At 37.6% G+C, this 20,752-nt stretch overlaps 1 protein-coding gene across 1 annotated transcript in view; it reads right to left on the reverse strand.

Moving 5' to 3' along the window:
- Positions 1-17,658: 17,658 nt before the first annotated feature.
- tusc3 (tumor suppressor candidate 3) overlaps positions 17,659-20,752 on the reverse strand; it is a 67,856-nt gene continuing 64,762 nt past the window's right edge. Inside the window, exons 9-10 of the mRNA XM_054603891.1 lie at positions 19,314-19,404; positions 17,659-17,907 (exon numbers count right to left, since the gene is read on the reverse strand). Of these exons, the coding sequence (XP_054459866.1) occupies positions 17,892-17,907; positions 19,314-19,404 (107 nt within the window). The 3' untranslated portion in view covers positions 17,659-17,891. The remainder of the gene's footprint in view (positions 17,908-19,313; positions 19,405-20,752) is intronic.

Consider the following 20,752-nt stretch of genomic DNA (forward strand, 5'->3'; position numbering starts at 1 on the left):
ACACACACACACACACACACACACACACACACACACACACACACACACACACACACACACAAGCACTCTGCAACGCCCTGACATTGCACTGTGATAATTGGTAATGATGCTTCAATAATGTGGCGATAACAATACTAATGCTACCTCACCTCCTATAAACACACACAATGGAGAAGACATTAAAACGATATGACACTCTCACTAACAGAGCTGGCAGCAATGGCTCTGTATTTACGTTGCCATAGCAGTTACTGCAAGATCCATGCAGTGTTTGTGTATGTGGGAACGTGACTGCCTGCACGTCTATCTAAAAGTTTGTGAGGCTGTGTACGTGTGTGTGTGTGTGTGTGTGTGTGTGTGTGTGTGTGTGTGTGTGTGTGTGTGTGTGTGTGTGTGTGTGTGTGTGTGTGTGTGTGTGTATGTACTTAGAGGACTGTCTGTACAATCAATGCCTCTTATAGCTCAAGTAACAAAGAGTGGAAAAGTTGCAGACAGAAAGAAAAACAAGATTTATAAAAGTTATTATGCTTCAATTGGCCGTCCCTCCTCCTCCATTCCTCCATCCCTCCCTCGTTTTATCTTTAGTTTTTAGCCATTAGATTATTCACTCCATCTCCTCCCCCTCCATCTTCCCACTTCAGGAAATAAATGAGGGAAAACAAGCACATTTAGTGGTTATTGTCTTTCTCACTCCCCGTTCTAGCAATTCAATGGGCTTGTGGCATGATACACACACACACACAAGCAGAGGTACTCCATCACAGTTCAGCACATACATTTTCACTTATACACAGCCCTTCATACACATCCACACGCACGCACTCACACACGATCAGAAACGTGGATGGCGCTATAAACACATTGATAAAACCATTTCTATAATAAGCTGTGTTTGTCAAAATGTCATCCCTCGGCCCCGCAGCCATTATCACTGCTTCAACATTTTTAGTGGCTCTTTAAATAAACGGCCCAGACCTTCATGGCCTACAGTGATACCCATCTCAACGCCCACATACACACATAGTTCTCTCTTCTCACTGCATCTCCAAACCAATACGCTACAGACTTGATGGGAATATCCTCTTTAGACTGAAGCTGTTATGTTTTCTCTTTTTGTTTTTCCTTTTTGGACAAGTTGCAATAATTGACTGACGCTAATTTTCTCAGATCGTGCTTCAAGAATTTTTTTTTTAAAAATAGGAGATTGGAAAATTTGTTGGACTGATCAAAATAAAATAAAAAAATAATTTAATGGAATTTGTTATCTGTTTTTTCTCTTGTGGTAAAAAATCTGTTCAATTACATCCGCATTCATTGAAATTTCTTGATAGACTTTGGATCAAATGTATGTCTAATGTCAAAAGGTTTCAGAATTATTAGGCAGATGATATTTGCAACAAGATGTCAGAAGTCAACAATATTATTTGGCCCTCGGCAAAATAGCCAATGTGGCTAGTTACACCCAGGTGTATACAACATGACAGAGACGAGCCCCCAGGTGTCCGTAGCCAACAATGCTATTGTCACTAAGCACTAAGCACAACAACACTAATGTAATAAGGACCTCAGTGTGTTTACATTTGAGTTGGTTGAAAGCCTGTTGCATGGCTAAAAGGTGCCTCTGTGCTTTGTCGTCAGACGCCAAGGAACATTGACCAAACTGCAGTATTTGACACATTGGTAGTGAGATCTGGTCGTATACCAAAAATGATCGTATAGATTACTGATTATATCTCCTGGGTTGTAGTTATGAAGAACAATTATAAAACCTATAAATGTTAGGCTTAGTAACCTGGCAACACCACAGCCTGATAATTGAGAGCTGTTAGTGATTACCATACCCAGGCAAGGGATTTTGATGCAACATCCCCAAACACCACCATCCGCCCACACGCTTCCTGTATCATCACAGAAACATACTGACAAACACACACAAACAGGGCATAATTGATTCTGACATGTCCTTGCAATCATATTTAAACAGCTCAATGCCCCCGTCTGTATGTGTGCACATTCAGTAAGCTTGTGTAAACATGTTTATTTGCCCTGTATGCTGGGCATGTATGTGGTGTGTGCCTAGACTATTTTTTTTATTACCGACCCTACTTTACAACTCTAGGAGGGCATTATTGGTACCTCCCAGTCACAATGAGGTCTTTTCAGAGGCTAGCCCTGAGGTCAAACCTGATGGGTTCCTCAGAATATTAACAAAGAAAGACCACAATGAGAGGCCACAGGGCCAGCTGGGAGGTTAGGAAGATCAAAAAGAAGAAAAAGTGAATGTTTTAGGAATGTTTGAAAAATAAATGTAAAGAGGAGAAGGTAAGAGAAAAAGAAATACTCACAAAAAATAGGAGTTTAGTTATTACCATGGCGCAGAAGTGGTGGGAGAGCAGGGATAGCTATGGCAACAAACTGAGAAGAGCACACATATATACATATGTATATATATATATATGTATATATATATATATATATATTTATATATACATATATATATATATATATGTATATATATTGTGTAAATATTATCTTATCAGAACATGAACCCAAAATCTTTAGAAAAATTAAAAATGCTTCATTATTTGCATTGTAATAATGGACATATTTAAATTATCAAATCATTTACACAAGTTGATGTTGTTTCAGGAGAAACAATGTCAAAAATGTCGACTCTACTCAGCTAGCTGTCCCTCATTATATGAAGAGGGGTAACAATGTGTTTAAGCCTGTTTCTGTTTGGTTGTGAAAAGATCATTTTGCAAATTAAAAAAGGTATTACAGTCTTCTCTAAAGTAGACCAATGAGGCCCTTGGACCCCTCTTCTGTGAATCCGTACGGAGGGTCTATAAATTATAGAGTCCACACAAGAAGAGATGATGATGAATGAAGAGTAATGGTTTTACCGCCACACAAAATATTTTTTCAGAGATAACTTATTTATGTTAAGACAGGTTTTGAATACAAAGTCAAATTAGACAAGTAATTATTGGATTGCTTTTTGCTCTTGAGCCAATACAAGCATGATTGATTTATCACTTAGAAATGGTTTGACCTATGCATTTTAAAAGTGCATAAAGAAACAGTCTGACTACACTTTCCTTTCTGTGTGATCACTGAAACTTGCAGCAGCAGTAACTGGACCTTTGCTAGCGCGTCCTTGAGGTCCTGACTCAACCTTTAAAAGGATTTGCTTTTCTTCTCTCCAACGCAAGGTATAAGTTATGAGCTTTTTCTTGGTGTGAATGTTGACATCGTCTGTGAAGCAATGAAAACATTAAACATTAAAGAACAAACTTAGTGCTTCCTCTGACAAATGCACACAAAGGGTGATTTGATGCAAACCATTAACCTAAATGAAAGAAAAAAAAAAAAAAAAAGGAAAAACACACTTAAGCTTTGTTAATTGCTCAAACTCCATGAACAGAAACATTTTAGGGGAATGTTTAATTTGGACAACAATTTGTATCTACTATGTTTTCTCATACTGTACTGGATCTCCACTGACATCTACTGTTTATGTGATTTCATCTTTATTATCGTTACTTTCTGAAATCTGTGTTCATGGCAGTCCAGAGAACAGATAGGTCTTTCTTTATAAATGTGTTTTTTGGATGCAACTGCTCTCCACAGAAGCTACAGTAATCGGAAGGATTGGTGTATCACCTGCGTGCGAAATTGGACTTACCTTGATTGACAAGGTGGAGGAATGACCATATATGTTCCCATCCAAATGTAGTGCAGACATCTACTTTTTTATTACCATGTATGAATGAACTATGAGGTTAATATTGTCAAGATCGCCATGATAATCTCCAGGGGAGGCCGCAAATTATACCTTAAAGAAATACATAATAAACTAAAAATAAATCTGCAAATCATAGGCAGGAAAATGCTCCTGTAAATGAAAAACATAACTTCATGAAAATGTGGGTGGGCTTAGTTTCCATAGGCCACCTAGCAAGTGATTGATTGATAGCTGATAGATCTGCTGCCACCTGCAAATAAACAAAACAACGTCCTGTTCCTAATTAAGGCAACTCTTAAGTCAGTTAATAAATGCCAAAGTAAAATAACCATGAGGGGCACAGGAGTCAATGGACTATTACCACCCTTTCTCATATGTTTGTGTTATTTGAATACAAATTTAATTGAAAATACAATAAGCCAATTTTCATTTTCACTTACTTTCTAAGAGCATAATAAAATAAAAACAGAAAGCTGTTTGCCATTTCATTTTCAAAGGCATACCAGGTACAGTGGACACTATTTGAATCGTGCAAAATGCAATTTTCAAACAATTTTGAAATGATAATGAAAATGACAATGGCATGAGACATTTAATTTTCAAAGCTGTAAAGTGAACAATATTCAAATGGTATTTAAAATTTGCACATGAAAATGAAATATAAAACAATTAAACCACAGTTTCCATTTATGAAAGCAATTCAAAATGAATAAATAAAGTTCTAATATTGTGAAAATGAAAAGAGCCTTTGGCATTTCATTTTTAATTACTTAACCTATTGTACAGCGGACAATACTCAAATGTTAAGTAAAAATTGCAAATGAAAATGCACTATAAACAATGTAGCCTAATGTTGCTTTTTTGCGACATGCAACATTCAATTTTCAAAGACCTGCTGTACAGTGGACTATATTTCAACTCAATAAACCAAACAGCGCCCCCTGTCTATTGCATTTACACTTACATTGTCACCACGTTCTCTTTCGGTCAAATTAAAACATGAACGCAGTCTGTCAGTCATCTCAATGGGGACGTCACTTCCTCACTTGGGTAGCAGCGGCACTTGAACTTCATATTCATCCGACACTGCTCTTCTCGATTTATGAGTAGCTTTCTACCTCACATAACGTCCATATGTTGAACCTAGAATTAAGACACTAGTTTGTGACAGCAGAGCCGTTGTTGGCATTCTGTGTTTAACTATGTTACATCCTCATACTATCTGTCCCGTTAGTCTACAAAATAAAATAAAAACACACTAGTTGTGCTATAATGTTACTACAGTAATAATGTAATACTACAGTCGACACTTGTTCTTGATGAGAGGCTAAGGCAGAGCAATTACTCCACCCTTAGTCCTAAGTACCTAATGCTACTAATGTTTATTATATTTTCATGATGATAAATGGGATAGGGAAGTGACCCTCTTTAAGCACAGATTAAATCCTGTTAACTGCATATTTACAATAAAACCATCAAGGCCATCGAAAATAACTGTCAGTGTGAAAGGCATATTTCTAGCATGCATTTCAAGAAATAATAACAAAACTTCAAACCAAATTTTAAGTGTTTTAGGAATGTGTCAAGGCCCAAAAATGGCAACACAATAGTCCATTCAAACTATATAAAAAATAAAAAAAATGGAAGTATTCTGCAGCGTTCAGAATGTTGAGTCTCTTTCACTCCATAACAACTGTGCTAATTCCTTTACATTCAGCCAGTTAGTGAGGCATACCAAACATTATAAGGGTATCAAGCAGCTCTTTTCTTTCGGATGATGTGGCCTGAGAGTGAGAACAACCTCTCACGAGGCACTGTAGTTGCAGGGGTTGACGGTTACTTGTGTGCAATGTGTGCCAGCCTTGCATGTGTTAAACAAAGAGAACAAAGTAAGTTTACCTCACAATTTTTCCATAGAATTACATATTGTAAGAAATTATATTGCACTGATGTTCTCGCCAAACAAATCATTCATACAAAATAGTAAACAAGAAGTTACTAATAACTTCAGTTTTACCAACTCTGGATCACAACACAAAGTAATGTTTTATTCTGTCAGAGTCCAGTTAAAATCCTGTTTATTGAACAATATTATTTAGGGGATTTTTAAAACTTCAAATCCTCAGTACAAAAGATCAGACAGTTTTCTTTCAAAAGTTAAATTAATAAATGGAGAAGTCTACTTTTAGTTTCAGAGAGCATTACATTAGAAGACGTTGGACGATGTGGAAGTAGTGAAGAAACTCCATCCTCAGATGTCTACCAGAACTCTGCACTCATCTGGGAAGAGAAGAAGAGAAGGACAAGATAACTTCACTTATGTGTTTACCTACTACTAAAACAACAACATATACAATATCAAATAAAAGTACAACAACAACTACAACAGGTTTTCAATGACTTTTTTTTTTAATTATGTTTTGTAAAAAAATATTGGGACACCCGATACTGTGATTTTTTTTTACTGTTTTTGTCAACATACTATACTATGAATGTTTAATTATATTTTTTTCGCATTCTATATTTCTAGAACAAAAAACTCCCTCCCGCACCCTCTATGGTTTCTTTTATACTATGACTTTATGATGACATTATAATAATGGCTTTTCAACATACAATAACAATATTTTATTTTGCATACTAAACTAAGAGTTTTTGATGCTGTTATTTCAACATAGACTTTCAAGACTTCTTTTTAAAACTTTTAATGACATACTACACAATTACTTTGTTCAACATAATATACTGACTTATTTAGGCCCACCGTTCCATGCCTTTTTTTCGACGCACAATAAAATTACTTTGATTTTTTTAAACATACTATACTTTTTTGACTAACTATGGGATGACTTTATAATGATTTTTTGGAACATACTATAGCATGACTTTATAATGATTTTTTGGAACATACTATAGCATGACTTTTTATGACTTTTTTGACAAACAATACTATGGCTTTTATTTGGTTGACACACAATACTGACTTTTTTATAACTTTTTTCGACATACTATGTTATGACTTTTATCTGAGTTCTTTTCGACGCAATATAATTGCATCACGTTTTTACATACTATACTATGATTTCTTTATGACCTTTTTCGGCGTACTATACTATAACTTTTGTTGAATTAAAATATTTTACATTTTTGACTTCATTGACACTTTTTACTATGACTTTATTTTATGACTTTTTTGACATACTATGACTTTTTCATGATTTTCTTCTACAAACTATAATTTTACTTTAAGGGACTTTTTTGATGCTCTACACAAATAATTTTTGACATAATTAACTATTTTAGCATACAACACTATACTTTTTTTTGCATACTATACTATGAAGTGTTTATGACTTTTCGACAGACAATACTATGAATTTTTTCAACTTACTGTACCATGACTTTATTTATAACTTTTTTAGGAACACTATACCATGACTTTTTTATGACTTTTTCGACATACTATACAATGATTTAAATTTTCAGACTTTTTTTTTTACATACAAAACTTTGACTTTTATTGTTTTTTTCAAAATGCTTTTTTTGTGGAGTTTTTTTTACATTCCAAACGATAACTTTTATGTTTTTGTCTTTTTCGACATACAATGATTTTTTACGTCTTACTATTCTTTTTGATACACTATACTAAGACTTTTTTATGACATTATTGGACATGCTAAACTATGGCTTTTTTATTACTTTTTTTGAAATACTATACTATGACTATCTAATTTACTAAGCTATGAATTTTTGTGACTTTTTTATTGGATATGCTATAACGTTTTTATGACTTTTTTTTTCCGACAAACCATACTTTGAGGTTTTTATGACTTTTTTCAACATGCTATACTATGACTTATTTTTGACTTTTTTCGACATGCTATACTATGACTTTTTATACTTTTTTTGACATTTTTTCAACATGCTATACTATGACTTATTTTTGACTTTTTTCGACATGCTATACTGTGACTTATTTTTGACTTTTTTCGACATACTATACTATGACTTTTTTCGACATGCATCCTAGGTAGGTAGATAGACATACCTAACCAGATACAACTGGACAATTCCTCCACACAGAATCACTTGTGAGATATGAGTCCCAAATAAAAGCACATATGTCTGCATTTACGATGGGTTTTGTGAGGACATCCTATTAGTAGGCTATGTTTATGAATGCAACAAGCCCATCTAAGCCATCCTTGTCAAGGAATATGGCTGCCAACAGGTGTTAAATTACCAGCAGGGGCCATTTTCTCCCCCTCCTTTCCCCTCTCGAGGCCCCTTCACTCTTTGCTGTCTCGCTTCCCACTCATCTGACATTCACCTACTTGCTATATCCTCCATTACCATTCTGTTCACTGAACTGATATTTGAACTAATGAGAATGATATAAAGTCAGGAGATGATGCAGTATTCGTTCCATAATGAGTCTGCATATATACTCCTGAGTGTGAAATGTGTGCACTGTGTGGGTTTAGTCAATTTTTCCGAGTGTATATGTGTACCTTTATGTATTTCTGGGCCTGTGTCAAGATTATCATATCCACAGTGTGTTTTTCTATGTAAATTTAATTCATTTATATAGTTTCATATAGATATTCTTAGCCTGTGTTTAACGTTCCACAGTATGTGTATGTTTGTGTGTGGGTGGATGATCATTAATGTGGAGTATGAGATGGTATCCCTGTGGTTTCCTTGTTGTTTCTCGTTTTTGTGTGTGTCATTTTCATTTGTTTCTAGAGTTCTAGCTTCTGTTCATCAATGGGGTTTAATGTGTTTGTACTCATGCTTCTTTTTGTCCACACAAACACAAATCACCACTAGATTATAACAAAATGTCTGATTTTCTTCACTGCAGACAGATTTTTGCCATATTTTTTTCTGGAATGATTGTAATTTATTTGAGTGACAGCCACCATAGTGAGATTGTTTGTTACTTTACAAGATCGTCCAGAAAAGGAAGACGTATCCACAATGTGTCTATGTTACCAGATTTATGTCCCCACAACTTTTACAATTGGAGGGGTTAAGTTAAAGTTAGGGTAAAGGTTATGGTAAGGCAGGATTTGTAGTTGTTAAGGTTTGGATAAGTCACCAGAGAATGAATGTAAGTCACTACAATGTCATCCTAAGTAAACAATCGTGTGTGTTCACACCAGGCTACTTCAAAGCTTGTTAGCCTTATTAAGGTTGGTAGTTTTGAGCCAGTTGGGCAATGTTTCAGCAATCAGGCTTCATTCTGCCCAACCCAGCTCCACCCACTTTCCATGTCTTTGCCCACTTTTGGCTTAGGCTGTGTTATCACTGCCAAGATGGTTGTGGATGTGTTTTTCCTCTGCCTGTGTGTTCTTATGTACCGTATGTGGTTATTTTTCTTCCGTTGCATGAGTTTGTTTATTTATTTGTGTGATTGTCTATGTGTGTGTTATTCTGAGTCTGTCTTAATTCTTTCTAGCCTATGTGTGTTCCTGTGTGTTATTTTGTGTGTTAAGCAGCAGAAACAGTTTCATACTCATCAGCATCAAAAGTAAATGACACGGGTGATATGAAAATTACAAACAAATGCAAATGAGCCTGATTAGCCAGGGCTTCCTGTAACTGTGGTAACCTATGAGACAACTATTTTTTTTTTAAAGTGGTCACTAGGCGGTGACACACCATGGGTGTTCCTTTATACGTTGTGTGTGCGTGTGGGTGAGCATGTGGCCTTAACTGGATTTGACTTCTTTGGCATATAAACAATTTTTGCTCAGCATCTCGCTGTAGGTGCACAGCAACTGTCCCTGCACTGTCTCTGCAACCACAGCTGTCTCGGTTACCATCGCCTCAGGGGGTTGTTAAGGAAGCATCTCCAGGGAAACCGGAGGAAAGAGCTAGGAAGGCATGAGGGTAGGGTTCCAGAGAGTTCAGAAATGTTTTCTAAAGTAGGAGTAGATGAGGAAAAGACCTGGGGAAGACACTTGAGGGACAGAAGGGAGACATTGTTTGTTGTCAGAAAAGTAAGATAAATATGTTCTTAAAATGTGATATATGTAGATGTTAAAGAACAGTCTGAAATCACTGCACTGTAAGTAAAGGTCCTTGTATAGGCAGAAATATGTGTAACAAGTCACTGAATTTGAATCATAAATATTTGAATATGAATTGCTCAACTTGAATAGTTGCATTCATAAACTGAATCTAAATAGAAGTTAGTATATTGAAAAGGTATAGAATATTATGAAATTGAATCCAGTAGCTTAGAAATTGTATTTTGACCGTCATTGAAAATGCTACTCTTCATATTCTTCCCAAACGCGTCAACAAACCTTTTGGTTGTTGCCATTACAAGTTAGACCAAACGATCTATATCACATATCAACGTTCTCTCCTTGACGTCACCTAAGTGTCTGAAGGGCCAAAGTGAAGCTCAAAGTGAAGTGGCTCCGGTTGACGCCATCTTGGTCTTTTTGAACCAGAAGTGACCATATATGGACAAATGGGTTGGAGCTGGGGAAGAGCGAGGCTTGGTGGGGGCAGGTCCCGTTAGCATAACAAATGCTAAGTGAGCAGCTAACGCTAGCACACGCTAGTTTATAATGTACCTACTAAGAACAAAATAAACAGCTGACTCTTAGGGTTTCTTTTAATGAGCTAAGCTAAGCTAACAAGCCAGGTATGGTGAGCATCAATCCATCAATCTGTCATATAAAATTCCCAAGTTCATTGTAATTCAGCTCTTATAACTTACTAATAATAACTGATGGCAAAAAAATGTAATTAACTTAATTAATTGACGTTATATTTCTTCTCAAGCAAGTGTCTCTGAAAGTTTATTCTTGCACTGCGAGTGAACAAGAGAGAGTGAGACTTGTGGATAGTGTGGCTGGATACATTTAAGTGTCACTATATTTCTTCCACCTTGTTAGTGAATCTGGCAATTGTGAGAGAAGGAGGTGGTGGCTGGTGACAAGAGATACAGCGTGTTGATATAATTAAACACACATTTTGAGGGTTATTGCGTTTTCACCTGATTTAATCTAAATGTGGCAGCTTGTTGCTGAGGGAGAAACAGGAAAATATATATAGAGAGAAAGAGCGAAAGAGAGAGAGAGAGAGAGATGACAACAGAAACTGAGAGTATTCATGTAATAATTAAAACCCCCTTTGAAGGCTACCCTTTGAAGGGCTCTTTTCCCAACACCCAGCCACTGCGCAGCTAAAAATGCACTTCCCTTTTTATAGTTGTAATGTTGATGATGATCTCAGACCCCTCCGGTCGTCGTATAAAACGCGTCTTTTGACAGTTTGTTTGTGAGAGAAAATTAGCTTGTTGCTCCCTGGCATGATGGCCACTGACTTATCTAATTCCTCCCTTTGAAGTCATGGAGAAAGCGTCTGTTTGTGTTTTGGGTGGTGGCGGAGGCTTCAACGCTGTCAGCCCTATGAGAAACGAAGGGTGGAGTCTGTTTGGTTTCTTTCCCAGGAACTTTAATCAATTGATTAATTAGACACAATTAGAACGTTAATTGGGAGCTGATGGGGATTTGATGAGTCTTGATTGTTGTCTTCTTCCGAATGCTCAAAGGGAAGGAAAGAAGACGTGTCGAGAGAGAGATTTAGAGACAGTGATAGTGGGAAGAGTGAGAGTGAGTGAGTAAAGAGAGACAATTACTGTGTATTACATGTTGCAGTACGACAAGTACGCTTCACTGAAAATGAAACAGGTTAAGTTTGAAACCTAACTTTCACGCTCCATCTTCGTATCAGTGAGACTGTGTGTGTAAGACTTGTATTTCTGAGTGATTACTTGAAGTATTGCATCTTACGCCAGCCTGACAAGTTGTAAGGCCGTCACTGTAACAGCATGTAATTACAGTCTGAAAGCATGTGTTGATGGGTTGAACACTGGACCCCCTGCAAGTCTGAGACAGCAAAGAAAAATGGGCTGTGTTTTAAAAAAATGAAAGGAAGAAAATTAAAAACATGTAGAGAAATCCTGTTTAAACACAACATAATTAAAACTGTAAAAGTTATATTTAGCAAACATTTGAAGAAAATGCAAATGGTGTTTTGGTCAGGCAACTTGTGTAACTACCTTGTTTATCCCCAGACTTTCTCCCTGCGTCTCTCACGTACACATCAATTAAATAATATACAGACACACTTATTTATTCTCATACGCTGTTTCCATGATATAAATGCACTTCATATAGGTCTGAGGGTACTTGTTGCCATGGAGACAGTGTTGTGGCGTTACAAGGTGGAAGCCCTTGACTGACAGCAGCTCTTCAGATCTCTGCGAGAGGAAACTTTCAGACTTGCCGAGGAAGTTGACTGCTGTCTCTTCTGACAGGTTCAGGATGCTGTTTGGTGAAGAAGTGACGGGTAAAGCTGGTTTAAGACAACAACAGTGCTTTGAGAGAATAATGCACATTCTGTATGTTCTGTATATTCCTATGACTTTAAACCATATGTGTCCAAAACACAGTAGGAATAGGGTATGCATCGTGATAGTACAAATTGCCAGTTTTAAAATTAAAAGTACTGCAGAAAAAACGGTGTACCTCAGACTACCAAAAGTAATTATTTCCAATAGACGTTTAACTTTTTTCCATTAAAGTGGCACAATTAAGAATGTCATTTTCTACAACTGCAAACCAGACAATTCAATACTAAACTTCTTCAACAGACTCACTAAAATTGTAGCTTATTAAAAGTCAAACATGCACATTGAACCGGCAGCTCTACTCCTGCTTGTTTTGACTCCCTGTTTGCTGTTATTTTTGCATATCTAATGCACTTAACTCTTAGACTATATTTATATTTAATTTAACATGCTTTTTCTTTACTATTTCACGTCCAAGCAAAGCCGGCTTTGTCTGGAAGCTTATTATTACAAATGTATGTTCTCAGCACATCTTAATGAGATTATGCGTTGACACATAAACACTAAAACCTGGGCAGGCTCAGTGTTTGGCAGACACTGGTGCACTGTTTGAAGAATGTTTCAGTACAAAGACAAACAGCATTGTACAAATCTTGCCTGATTGCACAGTTGGTTATAAAAATAAATAAATGTCCCTGTTGCCTTATGAAAGTGGAACATGAGTTGAACTTTCGAGAAGGTTAAAGCTATGATATGTTTCAATGCAACGTGCAGATGTTTTGTGAATAATGAATGATAATGAAAGTTTCAGAAAAAATAGATTACATTTCCTCCTGCCTCTATTTCACACCCACATGCACAGTTGCAGATTTTTTCTTAAGATTCTGATGTATTTTTCATCAGAAAAACAGATCTGAGCTGAATCTCTCCTTAAAATGAGTTCCCCTGCAAAAAGAAGTGGTAATATCATATGTGGTAGGTGGTACTTCTGAATCTTGCACCTCAGCGCCACAGAATGATCAAGTATTAACAGTAAACGCATCATTTTTATTTACGCCCTTTTTGTTCCCTTAGCAGTCTCTGCATGCCCCCTGCCTGCCTCCCCCTCTCTCTAGTAATGCTGCTGTGATTGCTGTAAATCTTAGTTATTTCCTTTCAGGGCACAGAGCGGCTTATCCACAGGCTGGCTCTACGGTGATGTCGGCGTAAGCGGCTGGCGTCGGGTAGGGGGTGGAATCAGGGAAATACTTTGCTGAATTATCCTTCCTGCAATGAGTTTCCTGAAGTACCTTTTCTCATCAGTGGCATGATTATTGTAGGCAGTTGTAGAGGGTATTGGCAGGCCCTGGAAGATGTTTCAGAGATTGGTTCAAATAAAAGTAAATGAGTTTTCAAACACGGCTAGGACTGATGTTGTACACGACACATTCCGATGCCTTCATGAGTTAACTCAAAGCCTCACATGTTTTATAAGGAACACAGTTGTTCATCTGTTCAATTTTGTTACCAAAAAAATAAATTACTGAATTACATTTAACTTAGATTGAAAGTGTTGTTCACAGGTACAAGTATAACAAAAAAATGCATTTAAACAAGGATCATCAATCATCGGTCACATAAAAACCTGACCTCCACAGAGTGGCAAAGAAAATATAAGTGGTGTCAACCGCATGTGGTGGGGCAGCCTTATGGCTCTGCATCATGTTTTCTCCACTAGAAGGGCCCTTTCGGGGACACTTCATTACATTTTCTCCACATGGAAACCCGAGAGGTCCTTGCATATAGTTTTCAGAGTTTTAAGGGAACCTATCAATGCACTGCATCACGTTTTCTCCACTGGAAGAGCACCCTAGAGGGCCTTGCATCACATTTTATTTCACTTTGTGCCACCGTAGACAGCATCCACATATTATGTTGAGAATAGATCTGCTGTACAGAGGCAGCCGGGCATCATCAGAGGAGAGAAAAGAACTGAGACTGGACGTAATCTCCATTTATGTTAACTAAAAGTTGTTCAAGAGGGACACGGAGAGATGTGACCATGTTGTCTTATTCTCTCCTATCATATGACTGTTTCCTCTAAAATCACACAAACACATCCAATTTATAAAAAACCTGCATGTACTCCCGGACACATGTACACACACATGCAAGCCCAAATGTATACGAGCAAATACAGACACTGATGCAACAAAACAGCAACAACTGAAGCAGCAGTAGCTGTGGTGTGGATGCCTGGAGAAAATGTTTGTGGACTGCAGAAGAGAGCGGAGGTTTGGTCCACAGTGAGGTGGCATCATGCCCCAAACAGACAGGCAGCAGAAGAGTTTCTTCAAGATTTGTCGCAGCACAGCAGGACGCCGACACAGAGGTCAGGCAAGACAGGAACATCAGACCAGACAGCAGGTTTCAGCAGCACTGCTGAGAAACAACGCACCAGTAGCTGTGATTTATTCAAGATTTACCAAAAAATATCAAGTCAGAGAAGGATGGAAATTGAAAGGTTCCTCAACGCTTATTTTCAACAGTTCATGAATGACAGTGCTCTGAGTAAGTGATGGGTTGGAGCACTTTTAAAGGTCACTAAATACCCAAATGCACAAACCAATATATACTGCAAGTTACAAGTATGAAGCACTGAATAAGTGCTGTGACACTGCAAAGCTTCCTCAGCGCCTATTTGAAGTTTAAAACTAAGATGGAAGCAAAGGTTTAAAAACCAAACTAAAAAGGCTGTGATTAAGTCAGACTGTAAAAGAGAAGCTCCTTAACAGGATATTAGAAATGTCAAAGAGGCTCCTGCATATCTGTAAAACACTTCCACCATGACCCACACAAATGCCAGTCCTGCTGTTACCATCCAAATAACAATTGCATTTCTTTGGGTATTTTCTTCCGACGGAAGCATGGAAATAGACATTAGCAGGGACAAAAGAACGACAACAACTAAGCACACAGTACTAAAGCACTCTGGAAAGGTTCTGTCTCTTGTGAATTTGTTCCTCTGTTGTTCTGAAAGCCTATCTATTTTTACTTAACCAAGATGATTTCATTTTGGACCAGCCACTGTGCTCATACAGGGGGACAGATATTGCCTTTGCATTATACAATCCATTTTTTTTGTATCTAAATAATCTTTTTAAAATTAGAATTTAAAATATATGAATGTGTTCAAGTCCAAGTAAGTTGTATGCAGCACTACTCCTCCCAGATTGGATTTCTGTTGCTGGAGTTTGTCAGAGGAAGTCTAAAATGGAGTGCGATCTCTCTGAGGTGTAATTCACCACAAACATAAGTCACGCCACCTTCATCAAATGTGCAAGCTCAGTTTGTAGCAAAGGGAAGGGGCTAAAGGAAAAGTCTTGTTGTGATATCTGGATATACTCGGGCTCATATTAATAAGGACGGCCATCTATTTCAAAGACCTCAACCACATTGTTGAAACCATCTAGATATCCGGCAGTGACATTGAAAATCTTTCAGAAAACACTAAGCTACGCGTTCCGTACTCCAAAACAACAAAACTATGCTCCAAAGAAATGGAAAAATAGGGTGCAGGTTGAAAAAATATGAAAAAAGTATTCCTTTAAGCAAGCCAGATTAATATAACTGTAAAGCAATTCAGACTAAAAAGTGTAATAAATTGAACATTAGTTGTGACAAGCAATTCATTTAAAAAAGAGGAATATTTTTGAAGCATTGGAGAGATTGTTTTATATGTCATTATGTATTCTGTACTACAGCCTCCCTCTTACTAATATACACATTGATTTCGCCTAATTTGCCAATACTTATCCCCCACTGAAGGTGACATTTGTTCTGTTTATTTCCTCCACACCATAAAGGCCAACATTTCAGGGGAAACAGATGGGAAATTCTGTTCTCAGCACTGACGATTAAACACTATTCGGCAATTGTACATAGTGGAAACAAAAATAAATATCTTACCCTGGGCCAATCAATAAGCTGAAGTTGGTTATTAATGTGACTATTCTACTCACTTGAAGAAAGTACATTATCTACAAGCATAAGGAGGGCAGGTGGTACCCTTTATGATAACATCTCATCTCTTACAAAGCGGCTAAACTGATTACTAGGCAGTCATTCTTATTATAGTAACTCTCTTCAGAAAATAGAAAGAGTTCTTTGCGACCTTTAAGTCAATTCCATTTCCTGCATGTAGTGGCAAAAACACTCTAGTCAGCAAGTCAACAGCCATCTGAATGTACTAATATTCAGTATGGTCAGTGTATTGCAGTTTCTGATTACATGAAAAGAAGGAAGAAAAGGATGAAAAACTTAAAGTTCTGTTCAAGTTCAATACAGTGACCAACTCATTTTAAAGTCTTAAGCTCCTCAAACAGCTTGTGTTTTGGTAAGATCAGCTTGCTCACAACGGTTCAGTCTTCCAACAGTGAAACAAAAATAGACAAGAATGGGATCTCTAAGAGGGAATATTTTTATTACATTTCTCAAAACTGGTCTATGTGCGGCACCATTCCTCTGTCTGCCCACGCATAGATGGGTTACATAAATTGTTTCAATGCTCCAGCCCACTCAGTGATATAGTGGGCAGTCCACAAGTGAAAGAATTAGAAATGTATGTATTCTCTAAATGACCTATGCTTCTCACATTCAGCGAGAAAAGTTACAGCACTCGCAGCCGGCCTTCTGTAAACTCAGTTCATGTGCTACTATTTTGCATTAGTGGTTTAAGATATGTGCAATTTCGGGGAGAAGTGAGTGCTCATTTAATGTAGCAAAAAGTTAAGACTGTGAACGCAGAGTTTTTGTATAAAACTTACATCTTAGGTCTCATATTGGTCAATTTTGACTATTTTTTGGTATTAAACATTGACCAAAGTCTTTGCACAACCTCATCCAAGGGTTTTAGAGACACCTAACGATCATTTTTTAAAGTGATATACAAAATAAAATATATACAACACAGAGTTCAAAGGGTGTAAACATGCAGTCTAAGAGAGAAAGCTCAAGAAGTCTTACCTGATTGGATTTACTCTATATGTGTATAAATCTGCACACTGTTCATTTTTTGAGCCATACATATTTTAGCTTATCAATACAAAACTGGTTGAAGCGTGAAACTGAGTCTGACTGAGCTCAAAACCCACAGCAGGAATTTACCAATTGGGGATTAGCATCTTTATCTTTGAAATTAGAGACAAATATGTGACTAACACACCTGGGAAGATCTAATTAACAGAGGTTTTTACACCTCGTTAATAAGATTTTTAACATTCTAATGAATAAACTTTAGCTCTCTGCCTCTGTGTTCAAGTTTTAGCACATACACCGTCTTTCTAACCTGCTGCTTAACTTCCTGTCCTCTCTCAGCACACACTTCACTCTCTGTGACTTCAGGTGTCTCTGTCTCTCCCTAAACCTGCAACAGAGTTTTTATAAATAAAATACAATACATGGTTTAAAAACAGCATCGCACAATCACAGGTAAAGAAAGCACAGAATATTCAATCACCCCCCAAAGGGGACCATAAAAAATGACAACAAATACATAGACATGCCAAACACCTTTATTTTCCAGTGTAAGAAGGAATAATTTATTTTCTATTCAACTAGCAGAGTTTATGATAGGAGTGAATAAAAAACAACACACAAAAAAAGAAACTCCACCATGCCCTCTAGACTTAATATTGACGCTGCCTCCTCCTCTTCAAGTATCTTGTCGACTCCTCTTCTTCTAACCTCTCGCCTCTTCGCCATCTGCTGACCTCCTCTTCAGCCTTTTTTTCACTTAATAAGGAAGCTGAGAGACAGAGGAGCATTAAAGGAAGGAGGGAAGAGGACAGGAGAGAAACAAAGAAGATAATAAGGAGAGAAGAAAAAAAGGCATTTTGTAGTTGTGGCTTGTGTTGCACAACATCACGTTTTTAGCAGAGGCTACAAAAAAAATAAAAACCCGTGGCTGTTGTTGATTTTCCTGCTAGATACTGAAGGCTCAGACAGTTTCTGGAGGCATTTAATCAGGAAAAATAGATTAAATACTTGCTGATTATTCATCTGTCAATAGACTTCTAAGAAGGCACTGAGTGCTTCCTTATTACAGTTTGTCTTGTTTTTATTGATGCTAAACAGACCCAAATGTTTCTATGTTTCAAATTAAAAAACAAACACCATACTGGCCTGGTTTGTAGTAATTAAAAATGCATCAATCAGTTATTCTGAAGCTGTATTCTCATTTCAAGAGCCATTCACAACTTTACTGCTCTATAAATCTTTTTAGTTGAATTGACAGACTTCTTTTCAGGAAACATCCGGTAAAATCAGAAAAATATTCAGTCAATACGTACCTGTAAAATAAAGCATTACCAGTTTCATACCACACAAATACGTACTATCAAAGTCACTAGACAACAATCATCTGACGTTAAGACCCTCCACTGAGCTGGCACACTGCAATTTGATCCTATTTCAAGCTACAGGTCGCAACAGGGTTAAAGCCCCCATGATAGAGAATCATCTGCCCCGGTGAATTGCCCCCAACAGCATGAATCCCTTCCAGCTCCAGAGGTGAGTTTCTGCAGCCGAAGGTGTTCTGATGATGTGCCGTAATATCCTACAGCTGCACTAGAGGGGATGATTTGGACCCAGACTCTGAGGACTTGTGGAGTGTTTTCTGTCACACATTAAATCTTTTTTATGTAGTGGCGACCTTTAGCTCAAAGCGGGACCAAATTGCTGCTGTTCTGGCTCGCCAAGATGAAGGGCTTTAGTGTCCAAACACATTCACTATATGATGACCTACAGAAAACACCCATGATAGTTCCATGATTTCTGATATTCAGGATTAAAGAAGAAAATATATGTGAATGTGAGTGTACTGCAGCGATAAAACAGACTGCAAATCCCCGTTGAAGGTTTAGCTGGCCGATTGGTCTTTAGAGAAAGAACCTTGGCGATGTGGCTTGTACATTTTCAAGGGAGTGTTTCCAATCGGACAGCTGTCTTAGGATCAATGAAATAATGGGAATGGATGGATCCGGTTTTGGCCTGGACTTTTTTCACTGTGTCTGCAATAACTTTGTAGCGATTTTATGTCAACTTCAATGATTTTAAGATTCATTGTATATTGTGTTTGAAAAACCGTCGAGTAAGTTGGATGAAACTTGTGTGAGCATCTGTACAGTGCTACTGTACGGTTGCTATAGTTACCTGTAGGGGTATCCATGGTACTTGGACCTGAAAATGGAGAGCAGGAAGCTGAAGAAAAACACCACCAGGCCAAGGCCAACCAGGCAGATGACTGGAAAGAGAAACACACACACACACACACACACACACATACAGATTGTCATTAAGTTAAAAAAAACAATAAAATAAGATACTTCGACATGGTCTCTGTGACGTCTTATAACGTAAAAGTTACTACAATTACACTCGATGCTTTTGAGCTTCCATATTTTCCAACTTTTTGCAGGTCCTGCAGACACCCTGATATACGCATAATAATTATTAGACAATGGCCCGTGAGAATGTTTGATTCCTGGCTAAAGGCAAAGCATTTAAATCATTTCATGCACATTATAACCGCTGATGCAACTCTCTGTTTGATCTCTGTTCAAATTGAATGTGCTCGCAAGGTTTAGACATGGTACACACTGAAAACATCCTCTTTTCTTCATGTTGGTGGATCACACAAACACACACACACACACACACACACACACACACACACACACACACATGTAAGCACCTACACAGGCCTACATACACACAGCCAAATTATGAGAAAATTAATATTTGACATTTGCTAAAACGCTGATTGAAAGGACGTCTCAACCGTTTCCTGGGGCTCTTCATCATGGCAACACATTTGAATATTTATTTGATTTAAACAATCCACTATATGTATGTGCCACTGCCTCTTTTTCATCACCAACCCTGCTGTGCTGCAGAAAAGTGTGTTTGCAACTACTATCTTCTTAATTCCTCAGTGGCTATTCTAAAGTGAAATATACATAAGCATGATCTTTAATCTGCAGGGGAATTGTGAGTGTCTGCGTGTGTGGGTGTATGAGTGTGTGTACACATACCCTCATGTAGCGGCTAATCCTTGAGAGGGACTGTGTTAAATTAAACTGTCACCACCGACTGATATTTTTAATCAGGGATTAGGATGAGGACCTCTCCTGGAGACTAAATAGTGAGATATGTGCTTGTTCTCGATGTGTGTGTAAAGTTATGTGTGTAAGGGAGAAAGCGAGAGCGAGGAGGCAACGTCAGAACAAAAGGTTTGGCTTGTGTGTATGTGCTGTCATTCATATTTATGGGCTCCAATGGTTTGTGTGTTGTGTGTGTGTGTGTGTGTGTGTTGTCCTATGATCTGTTTGGGGTGTGTGTATAAGACTGTCCCTGCTCAGTGTCAGTTCCAACATGACTGTTCTACTTTCTTTCTGTCACTTTATAAACAAATCACACATTTACAATCAAATTTGGGAATTATTGCACACACACACACACACACACACACACACACGCACGCACACACACACGAACCTCAGCGGCTGTATTGTGCTGCTTGTATGTGTGTTTGAGAGAATGGCAGCAATCAATATGACAATCAAGTCCTAATGCACCTACAACAGGCACAC

This window comes from Anoplopoma fimbria, chromosome 9 (assembly GCF_027596085.1).
Source record: "Anoplopoma fimbria isolate UVic2021 breed Golden Eagle Sablefish chromosome 9, Afim_UVic_2022, whole genome shotgun sequence".
In the NCBI taxonomy this organism is placed as follows: Eukaryota; Metazoa; Chordata; class Actinopteri; order Perciformes; family Anoplopomatidae; genus Anoplopoma; species Anoplopoma fimbria.